General features: G+C 50.2%; 2 protein-coding genes across 7 annotated transcripts in view; both read left to right on the top strand.

Moving 5' to 3' along the window:
* LOC125958047 (uncharacterized) overlaps positions 1 to 1,247 on the top strand; it is a 7,852-nt gene extending 6,605 nt beyond the window's left edge. For all 3 annotated transcript variants that reach the window (XM_049691154.1, XM_049691152.1, XM_049691153.1), the window contains one exon: positions 413 to 1,247. In XM_049691154.1, coding sequence (XP_049547111.1) covers positions 413 to 1,135 — 723 coding nt within the window. In that variant the 3' untranslated portion in view covers positions 1,136 to 1,247. The remainder of the gene's footprint in view (positions 1 to 412) is intronic.
* A 427-nt stretch (positions 1,248 to 1,674) lies between these two features.
* LOC125958042 (apolipoprotein(a)) overlaps positions 1,675 to 15,179 on the top strand; it is a 37,402-nt gene continuing 23,897 nt past the window's right edge. The window contains exons 1-2 of one of the 4 annotated variants that reach the window (XM_049691144.1): positions 1,675 to 1,806; positions 12,971 to 13,482. In XM_049691144.1, the coding sequence (XP_049547101.1) occupies positions 13,402 to 13,482 (81 nt within the window). In that variant the 5' untranslated portion in view covers positions 1,675 to 1,806; positions 12,971 to 13,401. Of the gene's footprint in view, positions 1,903 to 1,922; positions 2,362 to 12,970; positions 13,483 to 15,179 lie in introns of those variants that run through there. The other 3 variants (XM_049691145.1, XM_049691143.1, XM_049691146.1) reach the window with 3 other exon arrangements.

Below are 15,179 nucleotides of genomic sequence, written 5' to 3'. Positions count from 1 at the left end.
TGTGGCGCCTGTTTTTTAATGCATTTACCCATAGCGGCGTCCAGAAGACAATAGAAAGTACTGGCGTAAATCGGTGTAATGCAAAGCATCTTCACTCTCCCCTAAAGTGAGTAACGAACGAATCCGGGCATCATAATGAAATCACAGTAACAGCCCGATTAATTAAATTAAAAGAATAATTATGATTAAACGATTTCGAACGCACTGGATGTAGCTGCCGAAGAAGCAGAAGCTCAAGTGGTAATTAGATCGTGCGTGGTGGTTAACCTTAATGTGTTTCTCACCGGAAACCCCGCTAGCAACCGGTCTGCTCTGGGCTGCCTTTCCTGCATTTTCCTGTACTTTACTCTACCCCGGGGGTGATTAATTGAAACCGTTTTCCCTATTGTTTCTCATCTCGCTCGCATCCCAGGTGACGAGTAGCCCACGTGGCCAGGTTGAGGTGACGCTACAGCTAGCCGACTACACCGAGGTACTGATCGAGTCCAAGTCACCCCGTGAGGACTGTAGCTTCAACATCGAGGGTCCCTATTCTCCGCCACCACTCTCGCCACTCTCGCTGTCCTCGGATAGTGGCGCCTCGCAGGTGACGCCATTCGAATGCCGCCGAGGCTACTCGAGCGGTTCACCGGTGCCGACGTCTAATTCGCACAAGAACCGATTCAGCTTCGACGTGCGCCGGATTGTGCGTAGCGTTCGGAACCGGGAGAAGAGCCACAAGGGTCTGTGTCTAAAGATCACGACCGCCAAGCTGCGGTGTGGGATTAAGGTGAAAGAGGAGCTGGAGTCGATCGCCGAGAAGGTGTACCTGAAGACGACCGTACTGGAGCAGGGTGTGCTGGCGGCGAGCTGGAAGTCGGACCCCTTCCGACCGACCCTGTCCAGCCGGTGGAATCCGGACGACTGTACCGTGGTGGTGCCACTGACCGGTGAGGCTGCGCTCGAGCACCTTTCGATCAGGATCGGAATGGCAACCAAGAGTAAGGTGGGTAAGAAGACGCGGCTCGGCAGTGTGCTGTTGGGGCCCAAGGCAGGCCGGACCAATGCGGCACTTGATGACCAGTGGCGGAAGATGATACTGTACAAAGGGTCCCCGATCTCGGTGTGGTACAGTTTCGAAGAGGATGCTCCCTGAACAGGTGCGAGGCGCATCATCGAGCTTTGCTCTGTACATAGGAACACCATCTGCAGTTTAAACCACGAAACCTATTTGTAGAAAGTGCCAATAAATGTATTTATTACTCATGACCATATGATAATGGTGATAATGTGCTGTTGTTTTTGAACGAATTGGGGTTGCCATCGAGAGTGACGATAGAGTGAGTGGATCATGATGCATTTCGATTCTGGAAACTCTCTCACTCTACCCATGACCATGATTTGGGATTCGTAGAAATGCGGAGGATAAGTAAAACAAAAACAAAGAAGGTAAGCTAAATTAACGCATAAGCCTTCTTATCATCTCCTAATCGAGCATCGCACACCGGCGTCGCGTTGCGGAATATTGTGGCGCCTCCTTCGATGAGATAAACGGCGTGAGACTCGGGGAGAGAGAGAGCGAGAGAGAGAGAACCGCAGTGCGCTCCCCACGAGCGAGATCACAAGAGTGGGGCGTTCTGCTCTCTGGGGATACGTTCGATGCTGTGAGGTGAGTATCTCTCATTTCGTGGTCGTCGATCGACGGTGCGGTTGGGATGCTGATCGCGGTTGTTGTTGCTCCGTCGCTCTATGAAGGAAGCAGCATTCGGAGTGTTCGAAGTGTTTTCGCTTTAAACGCGTAAAGTGTTTAGTTCTTAAACTTCAAACGTGAGTTGTGTACGTGTTGGGTGACGTGATTTTAGTTCACTTTGCCGCTGGTCTACACGTACTGTGTGCCTTATAGAGACACCGTGTCCATCTATAGTAAGCGAAGTTAGCGAGTTAGGAATAGTGATAAACTTCGACACTAGAAAGCAGTCAGTACATTTACGTTCACTGCTGGCGGGGTTTTTGGGGACTTTTGTGCTGCGATAGGCAGCATTACACCCCTAGGCCTTTCTGATGACTCCCAGCCCAGCAGACACGATGTAACTAAGATAAAGGGATAGTGCATGTGCGAGTGAAGTTGGCCTTCAACCGTGCCTTGTTCTCGGGAGTTTCGGGTCAGCAGTACCTCGGAAGCTACTATCGTTTACTAATCGATAAAACTTGGTGCTAAATCGATCGATCTGGTGCCCAAAGTGTCGCTAGCGTGTGGTGACGCTCTGTGAAAACAACGGAGAATCCATAAATCCGAAGTGATCAAACCTTTCGCTAATTCGAAGATTGAGTCTGAGTTGCAATAGAGGACGTTCTAGCCAACTAACATCTAGCCGGTGTCTAGTAAGTACTGCAGTACACCCACGGTTACTCGACGTCACGGACTACATGGTGAAGTGCTGCTTCTACGACTCAACCTTGTCAGTTGCTCAGTGTCGGCCTCATCTGGAAATTAGTTTCTGCACGTTTTCGCAGTGCTAGAATGATGTCTGTCCCAAGAGCCGGACAGAGGCCGTTGACAGCAGAAATTGGCACCGCCAATTAGAGGACAAAATTAATTTCGGTCAACCGTCCTACCGGGGCTGTGTCGACGCTGGCTGCTAGCGCGGTTTCGTTCTCTTTTCGTGCTCCAATCCCCCACAACATCGTCTGCTCCGAAAGAGTGGCGGATGATGACGATGGATGACCGGCGGCTGTGAGCGAAGCAAGTCGGCCGCTTCGGTCATGTTACGCGGTTGGTTGCTACTTTCGCTTCCTTAATCATTTGCCCATGGTGACTGGGTGCGGTTGGGAGGACAAATTTGCGCTGCATCCGTGGTGCAGTTGGCTTAATGTATACGCCGGGGCCGAGGTTTCGGGCAGTGTAGCAGGATGAGCGCAAAGAAATGATTTGTCATCCTTGGGTGAACCGGAGAGTTTTGGATAGAATGCCGCTGCTCTTGCGCAGACGATGGACACTTGTCTGCTCGTAAACACAGTTTATGTGAAGGTTTCGGGTTTGATGATCGTAAATTTTTGGGGTAAATTTTTTTGTTACTGAGCATGGCATTGGCTGGAAATTGAAATTTCGCTGCAGTGAGCATCACCGGAACATCACAAATTCCGGTCATCTGTTGGTCTGGTACCGATATATCTGCATCTTTCTTGTGCGAAACGACACAACCGGATATCGCTTTGCGTATAAAGTATTGCAATGTGCTAGATGCATCTGCAATGGTTGAAGAGCGAAATCGGAAACACATTGAAAACATGTGCCACCGATGCTCTTGCGGTTTCGCCTCTCGCAGTTGAGTGTCTTTCGGTGGCTTTCCACTCGAATTTCATTACCATGTGATCCCGAGGGTGATCTCCTGCGGATGCCGACATACCGAAGGTGACGAACAAGCGTGACGCGTGCTACGGTGTTGACGAAGTGAATTGCGAGCATCGTGCTAAAAAGCGGTGCGCTTGCGCTACCATTTATCCAACCGAAAAGTGTTCGCGAATACACACACACGTAGACCCAATCTGTGAAACGCATCGCCATTTACCAGGAGACGACAACATTAGGCCACCGGATTGGCGTGGAGTTTGAGCGCAAAAAACCAGAAAATACCGATCGCGAGAATGTTTGCTGTTGAAGGTTGGTTCGATCCGACAAACGAAGAGACCATAGCGCTACGCTAAAAGCAGTTGCATCCCCAGACGAACGCTGGCCCCTCGTCCTCCTCCCGTGAGGTGAACGCACATGAATCGATGCGATCAATGAACCGAAGTTGAGGTTATGTTATGGTTCGGAGCAAACTGTGTCACACGCACACTCCGTCGTTGTGCTCGAGGTTGTGCGCTCGATCTAGTGTGCATCACCTATCCTAGTGTGCTCCGTGCTGTCTACTATTCTGCGCCATCCGGTCAAAGTCGTAAAGTTATCCACGTCGCATTCCACGTTTCCATGTTTGGCGTGCTTTAACCATTTTTTTTTTGGTCAAATTATGTTATTAGGTGTGGGGTAGCTGGAAAAGCCCGGGGTAGATAGTAACCTTCAAAATGCTCGATAAATGGAGGTCAACGTGCATGAGAAGCGGATGTATTACGAACTACAATTGACAACCGTTGCGTTGCGTAACATTCAAGATCAAACTCGTTGGGTTTCCCGCAGTTGCAACTTAATATTTTCAATTTATCCATCTGTTACACTTAAATTGTGCTAAATGGTGAAGTGAAAACTATTTATAAAACTCATCTGCAACCTTTAGCGAGGCTTTATATAATCAGCCCAAAAACGCACATGTTCCGCTTACTAAGGTCAAGTATCAATCAAGTGTCCGCATCGGTTATCGAACGAATCGTGGCAGAAGGGGCGCACCATGAGCTAGTTCGATATCGAGCGGACGCGCAACTCAAGTGCGCTCGCACGATCGACAGCATCGTTTAGAGCATCGTCTCTGTTTGCACTGTCCCTGGTGGTGGTTTGCTCATCGAAAGGTTTCCAATCGAGCCCCCCGGGAGGCTCGATGCGTCAATGCAAACATTGTCAGACGAGGAAAAACGCGGCGCAAGCTGGTACCATACAGGTGAAAATGGGCGGCACAAACATTGGACAACCTTTTAGAACCATACCTTTCCCTCCACCCCGGAAGGGCTGCAGCAACATCGACCGGGATCTGGGTAATGGACATTTTAAGTCGCCTCCTGTACTTCCCCACCGATGAACCGATGATAATCGATAGAGGGAGGGTGCCGTTGGAGCTAAAGCTAAAGTGCATCCCGTTAGGGAGAGCGAGCGGGCATCTCAAGTGAATCGTTCCCCCTCTGAGACTGGTGGTCTGAGTAAACGAATCGACTCGAGAGGAACGAAACGAAACCAAAATGATGATGGAATATATGGAAGCGAAATACATCTTTCCCGCGGGTGAACAGGGAGCAGGGGCGGCGGCAGCAGCGGCGGCGGCAGCGGCTGCTGGACTCATCCCCCTTTACCCCTTGAGCGATCCTCGGTGCGATCGGGAACCGGCTCTCCCGGACCCGGCTTGGGACTGCTTGTGAATGGAGCGGGGTGTTCGGGATGTTTGATGAATGAATGAATGAATCAAGCCCGCTTTTCCTTTTCGGGCTGCTATGGGTCACTTAAGGTGTGGTGTTGGTGGTGGTAGGGCGAGGGTCTCGCGGGGGTGGCCGACGACCGAAGCACCGTCAAACCGGTAACCGGTGACACCTTCGTTTGCGGTGAAGTGGGACCTCTTTTTATGGTCTGTCGATGATGACGAGGATGACGATAATGGTGACGTTGTGCCCAGGCAGCCGTGAGTGACTCTTCAGGTATAGAAGTGGGCCTCGGTTGGCGTGCAGCTCCATGAAGGAACATTTAATGTGAAGACAAGCTTATAAGACTAGTTAAACCAACATTGTTCATACTTAGTTAGACGTTCGCATTAAAATCTCATAGCTTGCAATTAAAACTCGAGTTTGTCTTACGGTAGATTAGGAAAGATATATTATATTATATTGCAATACCCTCTGTAGGAAGTGGGAGCGTTATATACAAGTTCCACAACTTTCTAGACCAGTACTCCATTGAGCAATCGAATAGGTCGTCAAATTGGTGACTGACCTGGATACGTTGTACAAACAAATGGACTAGTTACTCCGGACTGTTTGAGAACCGTATCTACGGTGATCTACGGTCTCCCTTTAACTTAACCCACTTTCAATTCAAAAAGGGATTAGTAATTAAGAGGGCGTACACTACGTATGTTTACTCGAGCCCCCTACCTCGGAATGCTTTTCCGGCTTCTAATTTGCATCTGTTTGATCAGTCAATTAGACGGATGGCAACGTAATGTGCAAGATGTTGCAACCTGCTAGTTGCCGGTTGTTTGGTGAATTGAGGACACTTCGCTCTATAGGGCCTCTAGGTTATCCAACAACCAGCGCACCACCAGCACGTCAGAGGAGCTTTGCGGATTTTAGGAGACATTTTAGCCAGACAATCGTAAATCTTTTCATGGTACTTGCGCCATTGCTGCTACTATGGCCCATCGTTCGCCATCCATAAACCCATATGCAGCTGCATTCTTTGCAAACTACGCTAACCGCAGCAGGCGCGTCGCGGGTTACGACTGGCTGGCTCACGGTGGGTGTGTGTGTGTGTGTGTGTTGCCTAGAGCGACGCGACGGTGACATATCGGTCTGTTTGACAAGCAGTTTGACGGCGATCGAGCGCGGTTTCACGGCTGCATAAATTAACCATTTAAATTGATTTGCTCGCGAGTGTTGAGCGGCGATTCGCTGGCGAGACGATCGAGCTACATGGTCTCGTGTTTGTTTTCGCTCATCGTCGCGCCCTTCCCCGCGGAGCACACTAATCAAATCATCGATGGTGTCTGCGATAAGGTGGCGTGGAGATTCCAATCGAATTTGATTCGAATTAGTCCGTTGCATAATGCTGGTCATCCGGCTGGTCCCCATCCATTTGCATGCGTCGATGCACGATTTATGGTTGCAAATTAGCACGCAAACAAGGTGCAAACGCTAGACCCGCGCGCCCGATGGCAACACGGGGCAGATGGTGCGGAGTGATATTTGATGTTCCTGCTCTTACCTAGCTCTTGCTGAGCTAGGTTATCAGTAGACACCATAAGGCGAAATGGCTAATCTTAACCAACGGTGTGGTTCGTTCTCCCTTTTCAACTCTAATTTCAATTAGTCAGGAATCAAGCATTGTGAGGCTCAGGATTTGCTAATTGTTTTTCACAGTGCGCCTAACGGCAATTACTGATAAGAACAGTGTATGATCTGTACCGTACACCGCTTGAAGGCAAAAGAAAGGCATCCTGATAATAAAAATTCCGCGAAAAAAACGTATTCTACCAATCCCAAGCCTCGCATTATCAGCAATTCAGCAAAAAGCGATTATCAAGAGATGCTTAGCGTGCGAGAAAGAGTGGAACCGAGTGTGTGTGTATGTGATTGATTCGCGAGGTCCCGACATGGCATGCTTCAAGTTGATTGATGAAAACATCACAAAACATCAGCCGCGTACACATGTCTCTTATGTTGCGGGGACACATGTTATCGATGGGGCGATGATGTCTCACTCCGGTGCGCGGGGTGTGTGTGTGTGTTCATAAATCAAACAAGCACGCTGATGAGGCGTTGATTCATTTCATCCTTTCCGTCGGCTCCATCACCCTCGGTCTCGGTCATTAGCCGGTTGCCACTACCAAATGTGACAGCATTGGTGAAGGTCTGCGCGCGCGTTCTACTTGGCGCCAATTGGAAACAAATTGCACGGTTCGCCGCGCTGTATAAGGAAGCTTGCGGACACGTTTCTCACGCTTTACACTCCCGGCCCGCCATCCATCGGTGTGATGCGGATCGATTCGAAAGGATGTCGGTATGTTTGATTTGAAGAAAAGAAACTTGCGCACTTACTTGTGCGAGTGTTGCTTACGTGTTTTCGAAACGAAACAATACCACCAGCATGCCAGCGCGTTTGATAAACAATCGGCGTCGTCCATTTCCGTTTGCCTGTCACCGCAAACCACAGCCCGCACAGCGGCCCGATCATCTGGCGCTGCAATCTGGCGTAAATTGAAATTGAAAGCCAACCCTCGATCGATCGAACGATCGGAACGATCGGCCATCATGGCAGGGGTGCACCATACAGGGGTTCAGCCCGGTGCACTACTGGGATGATTTATTGTTTGCGCCTTCCGTACGGGCTCGCGGGCTGTCAGGGCACGCGCACGTCGAAAACCGATCGTGGTCGATCGTGCGATCGAGTGCAGTTGGCATGTTCGATGCATTTGGAATACAGGATTGCACGGTGCTCGATGGCTGCCCTTTAAGCTTTGGACCCGGATCGACCATATGCCGCAACGATACCGTCCCGATCCTGAGAGGCGAGAAACTTGAAAATGATTTAATGGGCAGCTAAGTAGGCTTAAGAGCTTGCAGGCAGGCAGACAGGCAGGCAGCCAGCTTTGTGCCAACAGCTTGATCGAACAACCAAACATACAATCTGGGCGCGGACGATCGTACAAGGGTGCGCACTAAATTGCAGCCTCCCCAAAAATGGAACGCATAATTGATTCTCTCCACCCCCCATCCGCTCCGATCGCAGGAACCGCAACCCTGACCGAGAGAGAGAGAGAGAGTTGCGAATGATAATTATGCGGTGCTCGGTGTGCTCCAGCACACCCGGCACCCGGAGCTGATAATCAGCGCCACCAGCCCAGCCGCAGTGAGACGAATTGTTTTGCTTTGTTTTTGGTGGTCCGCGCAATGGAATTTATGGCCACCGGGGAGGGGTGAGTTCGCTGCCTGGATGACGTTCCTGGGGCAGGCCTGGAATCTTGCTGTGCGGTGCTGCCAGCGAGCTGTCGTTCTAATCGGCGCAAACAAGCGGAGCAAAACGGCGCACCACATTCCACCGTAGTAGAATATGGGTGGGGGAGGTCGGAATAGCGGGAGTGATACAGCACGTTGTCTTGTGTGGAACTAGGCTTCACCTTCTCCTCGTCGCCAGTACGTACTGCTGCTGCTGCTGCTGCTGCTGCTCTCGAGGTCCCTTGCTAAGGTCCCTTGTGTTGCGTCATTAGCCGATTGTTGATTATATGAATTATTAATACACTTCCACACGAAGATGGCTTGGCCACGCACCGTACCCGGGGAGGGGAAGGGGATCTCGAATCGGAAATGAGCTCGATCGAACGAAGCCAAGGATTTCCCTCGCGCTTATCGCCGTGCGGCCGCACTTTGACGGAACCCCCGGTCGGAGAGGCTGTTCTGAACGCGGATCCGGCTCTCTTTGGTGCGCATAATGGGCTGCATTCTGACATTTCAGCCTTTCCCTTTTTTTCCTGCGTCTCGCGCGGCCGGTGTTGCCGACTAATTAGGTATCAGGCTGCGCTGCGTTGCGCTACGCTGCGATCTTTTGGAATGGCCGCACGATGCCCTTTTTCGCGCATGCCTCACCGCGCGGTGACCGTGAATGGTGACCGTGGATGATGGGAACGCGCCTGCATCTCCGCGCCTGTCCGCGATGAGACGGAATTCGAAGTTGAGGAATTTACGCTACGTTCAAGGATGGAACCAATGTTTAATAGGTCCTTTTATTTGCTTGGTTGATGCCAATGCATTCTTATGGAAGAGGCTCGGCGCAAGGTCGACTGCACCGCGGTGTTCCAATTTGGGGAAGTGATGGCAATAGGAGCGGAAAGCCCGTTTACAGCATTGAGAAGGAGTATTCTGCTTAAAACATCTAGTATTCACTTTAATAAACTGTTTTAATTCAAAAGTTAAAAGTCTAATAAGAAAAGTTCCAAAGACCAATGCCCGTCTAGTTTACATCCTGCCAGCTGATGGCCGCTGACTTCTTAAGGACAATGTTGACTTTAGGCGGCGTTTCAGCAAACAAATTGCTCGTTAGAAATACCACACCCAGCCCGGGGTTTTGCCCACCCCGGGTTTTGACATGAATGCAACCAGCCTGCACCACCTCACCAGGCCTCACCGCCGATATCACCGCCACGGGGTATCAGTTTCCATCGTAATTACACTGAACGCCAGTAGCTGACCACCTCGGAGGCGATCGCGGCGTACCACCGATCGGGCGGTGATCGTGGCGTCTTGTAACATGTAATGAAACGTGAACCATCTGACGTGTTCACCCCTGATTAAACCCCACAACCTGTCACGCGCTACCGTCGGGCGTTTACCGATCGCAATACCATCCACCTTCCCACCCTGCCTGCCGGGCCGATAATGAAGGAAAAGATCACTTGCTCCCGACGTAACGCCTCGAGCTCTCCAGCTCGGATTAAAGGGTGTACCCGAAGCTCATTTAATGGCCGGACATTTTGCAACATCGACGGGCTGTTGTGCGTTAGCAGGGAAAGCACACCATGTGTCGGTTTGCCGTTTAACTGATCTCCCGACTCACCGGTCTGGGTGTGTGTGTGTGTGTGTGTTTGTGTGTGGTATGGCATTTCACTTTATCGCGCTTTATTTGTCATTTCAATTAATCCCATGCACACCCCGCGGCGGGGCTGCCTGAGAACGGGTTTTTTGGAATGGGAATGTGGAAAACATTAAGACTCCGTGCGCATAACGCGCGCGCGCAAACATCTTTCTCTTGCATCTCTTGCCGATGTGATGCGCTTGCGAGCATTACTGATGTTTCGCATTTTCGATTGAGTTGAGCGCGAGACGCGCAGAGAGCGAAAGAAAGAGAAAGTCTGCTATGTTTAGTTGCTTGCTTATTAATTTAAATTATCGCCGCCGTCACCATTACTGACCTTACGGAGGGATACATGTTACCTTCCTGATTGGTGGTGGTGATGATGATAGTAATTGATGGTGTGTTTGTTTTTTTTGTGCAAATTGGAAAACTAAGGAACTGAACACGCGAGATCATGAGGTGCGCAGTTGGATGTCTGCGGATCGTAAATGGACCACCCGTGCCGAACGATGGTGAAGATGCGATCCTCTTACATCCTCTTCTTTCATTCGTACTTAATCTATCAAATTGGGACTAATTCAATTTAACTCGCTTTTTACGAATTGTTCATTATGTTGTACAGATATCGTTTGAAAGTTACATTTCAATCTCTATAATGACTACCTACTTTAATCTTTTTAATGTCCAATTAGTTTATAGTTTCAAAACGTTTAGCGCTGGCAGCTAATTAGTTTGATCTTTTTCCCCCCACTTTCCGCTGATCTCTTCCCTCTGATGGACATATTTCAATTAGATTTGGATAATTTTCTAATAGCTTCCTCTTTTCCTCCTTCAAGTGATCAACGAAGCAAGAAGTTTCTCCCGGTCTATCTATTCAAAACTGCAGTAGCCCACGGACCACTCGTCTGGGTTCGATTTGGATATAACGGATTTCGAGCAGAGGAGCTGCTTAGTTGAGTGCACTAGAGCGATCGGTTGTGGCCACCACTGCCGTCCCCGGTGCATAATTTAACAATTATCCCCCCGGTGCACCCCAATTGAAATGGCGGCAGCGAGAAAGAGAGAAAAAGAGCTTCATTAATGCTCTTCCAGAGCCGCAGTCGCTGGCTGCAGCTAAAATAAATACAATTTATTGAAATAGCCTGTCCGGTCTGTCCGATGTGGCCCGATCCCAGATAGGAACCGGGTCTCGGGAGGAGTAATTAGTAGCAGAGAGCGAGCGATCAAGGGCGATTTTGATAGCGCGGAATTACCGTTATGAGCTCATCATCCATTCGGTCGGTTCCGGGGCCGCGGAATGTTTATTTATGTCATGGACGTCATTTCAATAAATGAAGTCATTTCATAAATATCCGAAATCGTCTGTCAGACGGCCGCGTGCCCCTAGCGACCGTAAACTGGCCAATTGTCAAGTGAATTGATCGCGATCGGTAACCGATTTCTGGCAACGCATTTGAGCGAGCATCGAGGATCGAACAAATGATATTTTGGATTTGGAGCCCCCTCTTTATATGATTTTTACGAATCCTCCCTCGTTCTTGTATCGTTCAGGAGAGACGTTCTGGTACGTGACGAGATCCCCCTTGAAACCACAATCTAGGCGCCAGGTCGGCGTGAAAATGGCTTCATCATCGTCGCCGACCACGCCGTCCCCATAAACATTTATCTCGACAAGCAGACATCATTGTGCGTGCAACACCACAACACCAGCAACAACAACACCAACAGCACTGTCTGCACTCAAGAACAGTGTGTGTATCCGTTTACGTGCCCCTCAAAGTTCGAAAAACTGCATCCAGACGCGGTTCGGATCCGACATCCGGCGGCGTGAAGTGACAAAGGATTTATAATTAGGCACGAGATCGGCATGGCGTGTGTCTCTCACTCGCTCCAGAATGTGTGTGATCTTCTGATGAGGGCCAACGAGCCCGCTGCTGTCGTTGATGCACTTGAAGTGCTCATTCGTATGTCGCGTTGGAGGAAAGAAGCATCAAAATATGATCTCTCCGAGTGCGGGTGTCTGTTTGCGATTGGAGTTTGCGTTTTCCCGGGAAGGAGCCGGACGCCGGAGAAATATTTTTAGCATGATTAAACGCAACATCCGTACGGTAGTCGCGCACGTCGGCCCGGGAGGGAAACCCGTTTACCCCCCACCGCATCCCCGGACGTTTGGGTTAACGAGCATTTTAACATCTCGCGCACCTGCACGCGCACGCTCTTCTGCCGCCCAGCATGTGGTTAATTATGTTGCATCATTGCATTACATTTAAAGTCGCTCATTCTAAATCGTGCGTGCAGACGCAGCGGGGCCACCGAACGTCCATTGCCATTCGCAAACAGCAGATGAGAAGAGAGATCGACACAGAGAGAGAGAGAGGGTTACAGGATGTTAAAGACGCCTTGGCCGTAGGCGCCTTGGTGTTAAGCTCTCTCCACAACACATTTTTCCGCTCGATCAATTCGATGCGGATGGAGCGCAATAAATGGTCGCGCGCGTACGCTTGGGGCGGGTGGAATGTTGTTTACAGTCGTCACCGTCGCACGTCAATCGGTTGTCAGCTCGTCAGATAGGGCGCGTCTGCGGCTCGCGGTCGCATGTTACAATTGCTGCCTTCCGCATTATCCGCACCTTCAGTGGCTGGTGTGTGTGTGGAGTCTGGCTAGAAAAGGGTTCACTGGAATGAAGGAAACAGGACGGAATTCTAGTCGTTCTAACGCCCTAAGTCCTAGTGTGACCGTGCCGTTCACGGAAGTTCGAAAGCGAGATAACTTAAAGGAAGCTGAGCGCTATAATAACGGTAGATAAGGAAGATGACTGTTTGACTTTTCGCCGTTTCCGCAACCAAAATGGCGCCCGAGTACTCCATATCGGTTTAGCAAACTCGGATGAGTAATGACATTCGCATAAATTGATCGTAAAAGTCAATATATCCAACGTAGTACCATGTTTAAACGCATGATAAAATCCCAACCAAGATTAATCGCTATTCACTTCATCTTCATTTACAGGTGCACACGGTCCAATCGTTCACTAGCATCCGCGGGAGCAGGTTCGCTGCTAGTGACATCCCAATCGTCGTGAGCATGGGTCAACAGCAGTAAATCATTCAACGCTCGCAGGCGTTCGTTGGATACGCGTACGTCCAGATAGTGCTGATGCGTGTTTATGTGCGTTTATGTGTTCTGGGTGCGTGTGTCTGTCGCCATTCGTGTAGATCCTGCCAGAGGTGCTGACTAGATAGTGGCAGCATTAGCGAAGATCTGGTACCACCACAACACGCCATCCAACGGAGTGATAGTAACCCCGCAAGGCGCTGGTGGTTTCGTGTCGCCAGAGCTAGCACTACACTAACCGGGAGTGTGTGTGTGTGTGTGGTGCGTGAGTGTGTCGTGTGTGCGGAGAGGAAGCGCAACGAGCAGTTGCGAGTAGCAAAAGTAAGATGAATTATGTGCAGCACTCCCTACTAGCCGCCATCTGCCTGCCAGTGCTTGCGATCTTCCTATGGCTTCCCGGTTTCGAGGTAAGTGAACGCAAGACGCGTACCGCATACCGCGTACCGATACCCCCGAGCCCGAAAACGGGGTTAATGTTGGTTGGTTGGTGCCGTTTTTTGTGGGTTATGCTGACCGTAACGCGGAGGTGCGCACATTACATTACACCGTTCTATGTACACTTGGAAGCAGTATGGGGTGTGAACTGCAAGACGTGGCAACGGCCAGATAACAGTCGTGTTTAAGAAGCGCACCAGAGCAAACAGCATATGGGGTTTAGGCCTTGCCCAATATGTTGCATTTTGGATTAGACAAGAACGAAGCGAAGAGCGGTTTGTTTCACGTCTACGGAAGCTACTACGGAAGAGGCTCGTTGCTTCGCTTGTGTCTTTCGGGAAGTTTGTTTACTCTGCTCATCTCCACCTGGCTCGAGACGATCATGAAAAATGAGGTTAATCTAACCGCTCGAAGCATCGAGCGATAACCTAGAGTAGGCTGTGCATCATACACACACACGCACACCGGTCATACACGCCTACTGCGTCGGTTTGCACGGAATCGATCAAGGCGGAAGTATATCATGCATTCGATTATGTCCATTTGCTGCCAGGTATCACAAAGCCACGGCATGCGCGCCGATGGCCGATTTGCCGATTTTACTTTATGGCCGCTTGTCACGAATCCAGATTCTTCGCTTTTCTCACGCTTTCCACCCGGGGAGGGCAGGCGGTTTGGAAGCCTTTCGTGGTAGAATGGACGCTACGCCACACGCCACCATCGGATTCTTGTGTCCGTCGTGTTAAACACAAGGTTTTTCGCGCGAGCGCCCGTACCCGGGGCCAGATAAATCTCACTTTTGCTGCCCTTCTTCTGGCATCCCATTTGAATCTCTGGCTAAATGTTTCGTGACCGGAGGGAATTAATTGTCACACGGAATCCATTCCCCCGGATCGTGGATCGCGTTCTTGGTCGCGAATCGTTCGGTCATCACTGAGGGGCAAAGGAGAGCACGTGATGCACAGATGAACCTTTTAATTATTCACTTTTTCCTCCCCCAATGGGCTGGCAAATCTGTCCCGGAATGGGGACCGGCGCGGGTGGTTACACAAATTAACTGGTTCAATGGTTTTGCTCGCGGACCGGTAACGGTTCGGTTGATTTGAATAAAACCTTCCATTCAGCGACGATCACGAACCGTGAGACTCATTACAAGAGGCGATGGTGCTCAGAAAGGGCCCCTCGGGGGTTCGTTGAACCCTCGAACTACGTCATCGTCACGACGATCGTCAATGGTGTGCACTGTTCGGAGCTAACATTGACTTTTGCTTGCTTTAGGGGCCGGGTTTTAGCAACGGAAAACTGTTTTATGATACTTTAGGCAAATGATTTTGGGTCTAATGATTAACAGCAGTAGTAGCAGCAGCCACCACCACACGTAACCGAACACACTTTCACTGTTTCTGGTGTCGTTGTTGTTACAAAAGGAATGGGAAAAAAACCGATAACGACCGTGACTTTATGCAGAGCACCTTCAACCTTCCGTCAGTGCAGACCAGCAATATGAGGGAAAGCCGCCAACCATGTGGAGTCCATAACTCACAGCCGCAGCGAGCATCTGGAGGCAACAATGTGCACCGGCTCCCTGTGGCTCCCTCTTTTGGGGAGCGTGTCGTCGTAGTAACATGATATGCTACATTTAACCTTCCGCGGTCTGTCCGTGTACTTG

The sequence above is a fragment of the Anopheles darlingi genome, chromosome 3 (assembly GCF_943734745.1).
Source record: "Anopheles darlingi chromosome 3, idAnoDarlMG_H_01, whole genome shotgun sequence".
Taxonomy (NCBI): Eukaryota; Metazoa; Arthropoda; class Insecta; order Diptera; family Culicidae; genus Anopheles; species Anopheles darlingi.
The sequence above is the reverse complement of the archived record's forward strand: the minus strand, read 5'-3'. Positions and strand labels throughout refer to the sequence as shown.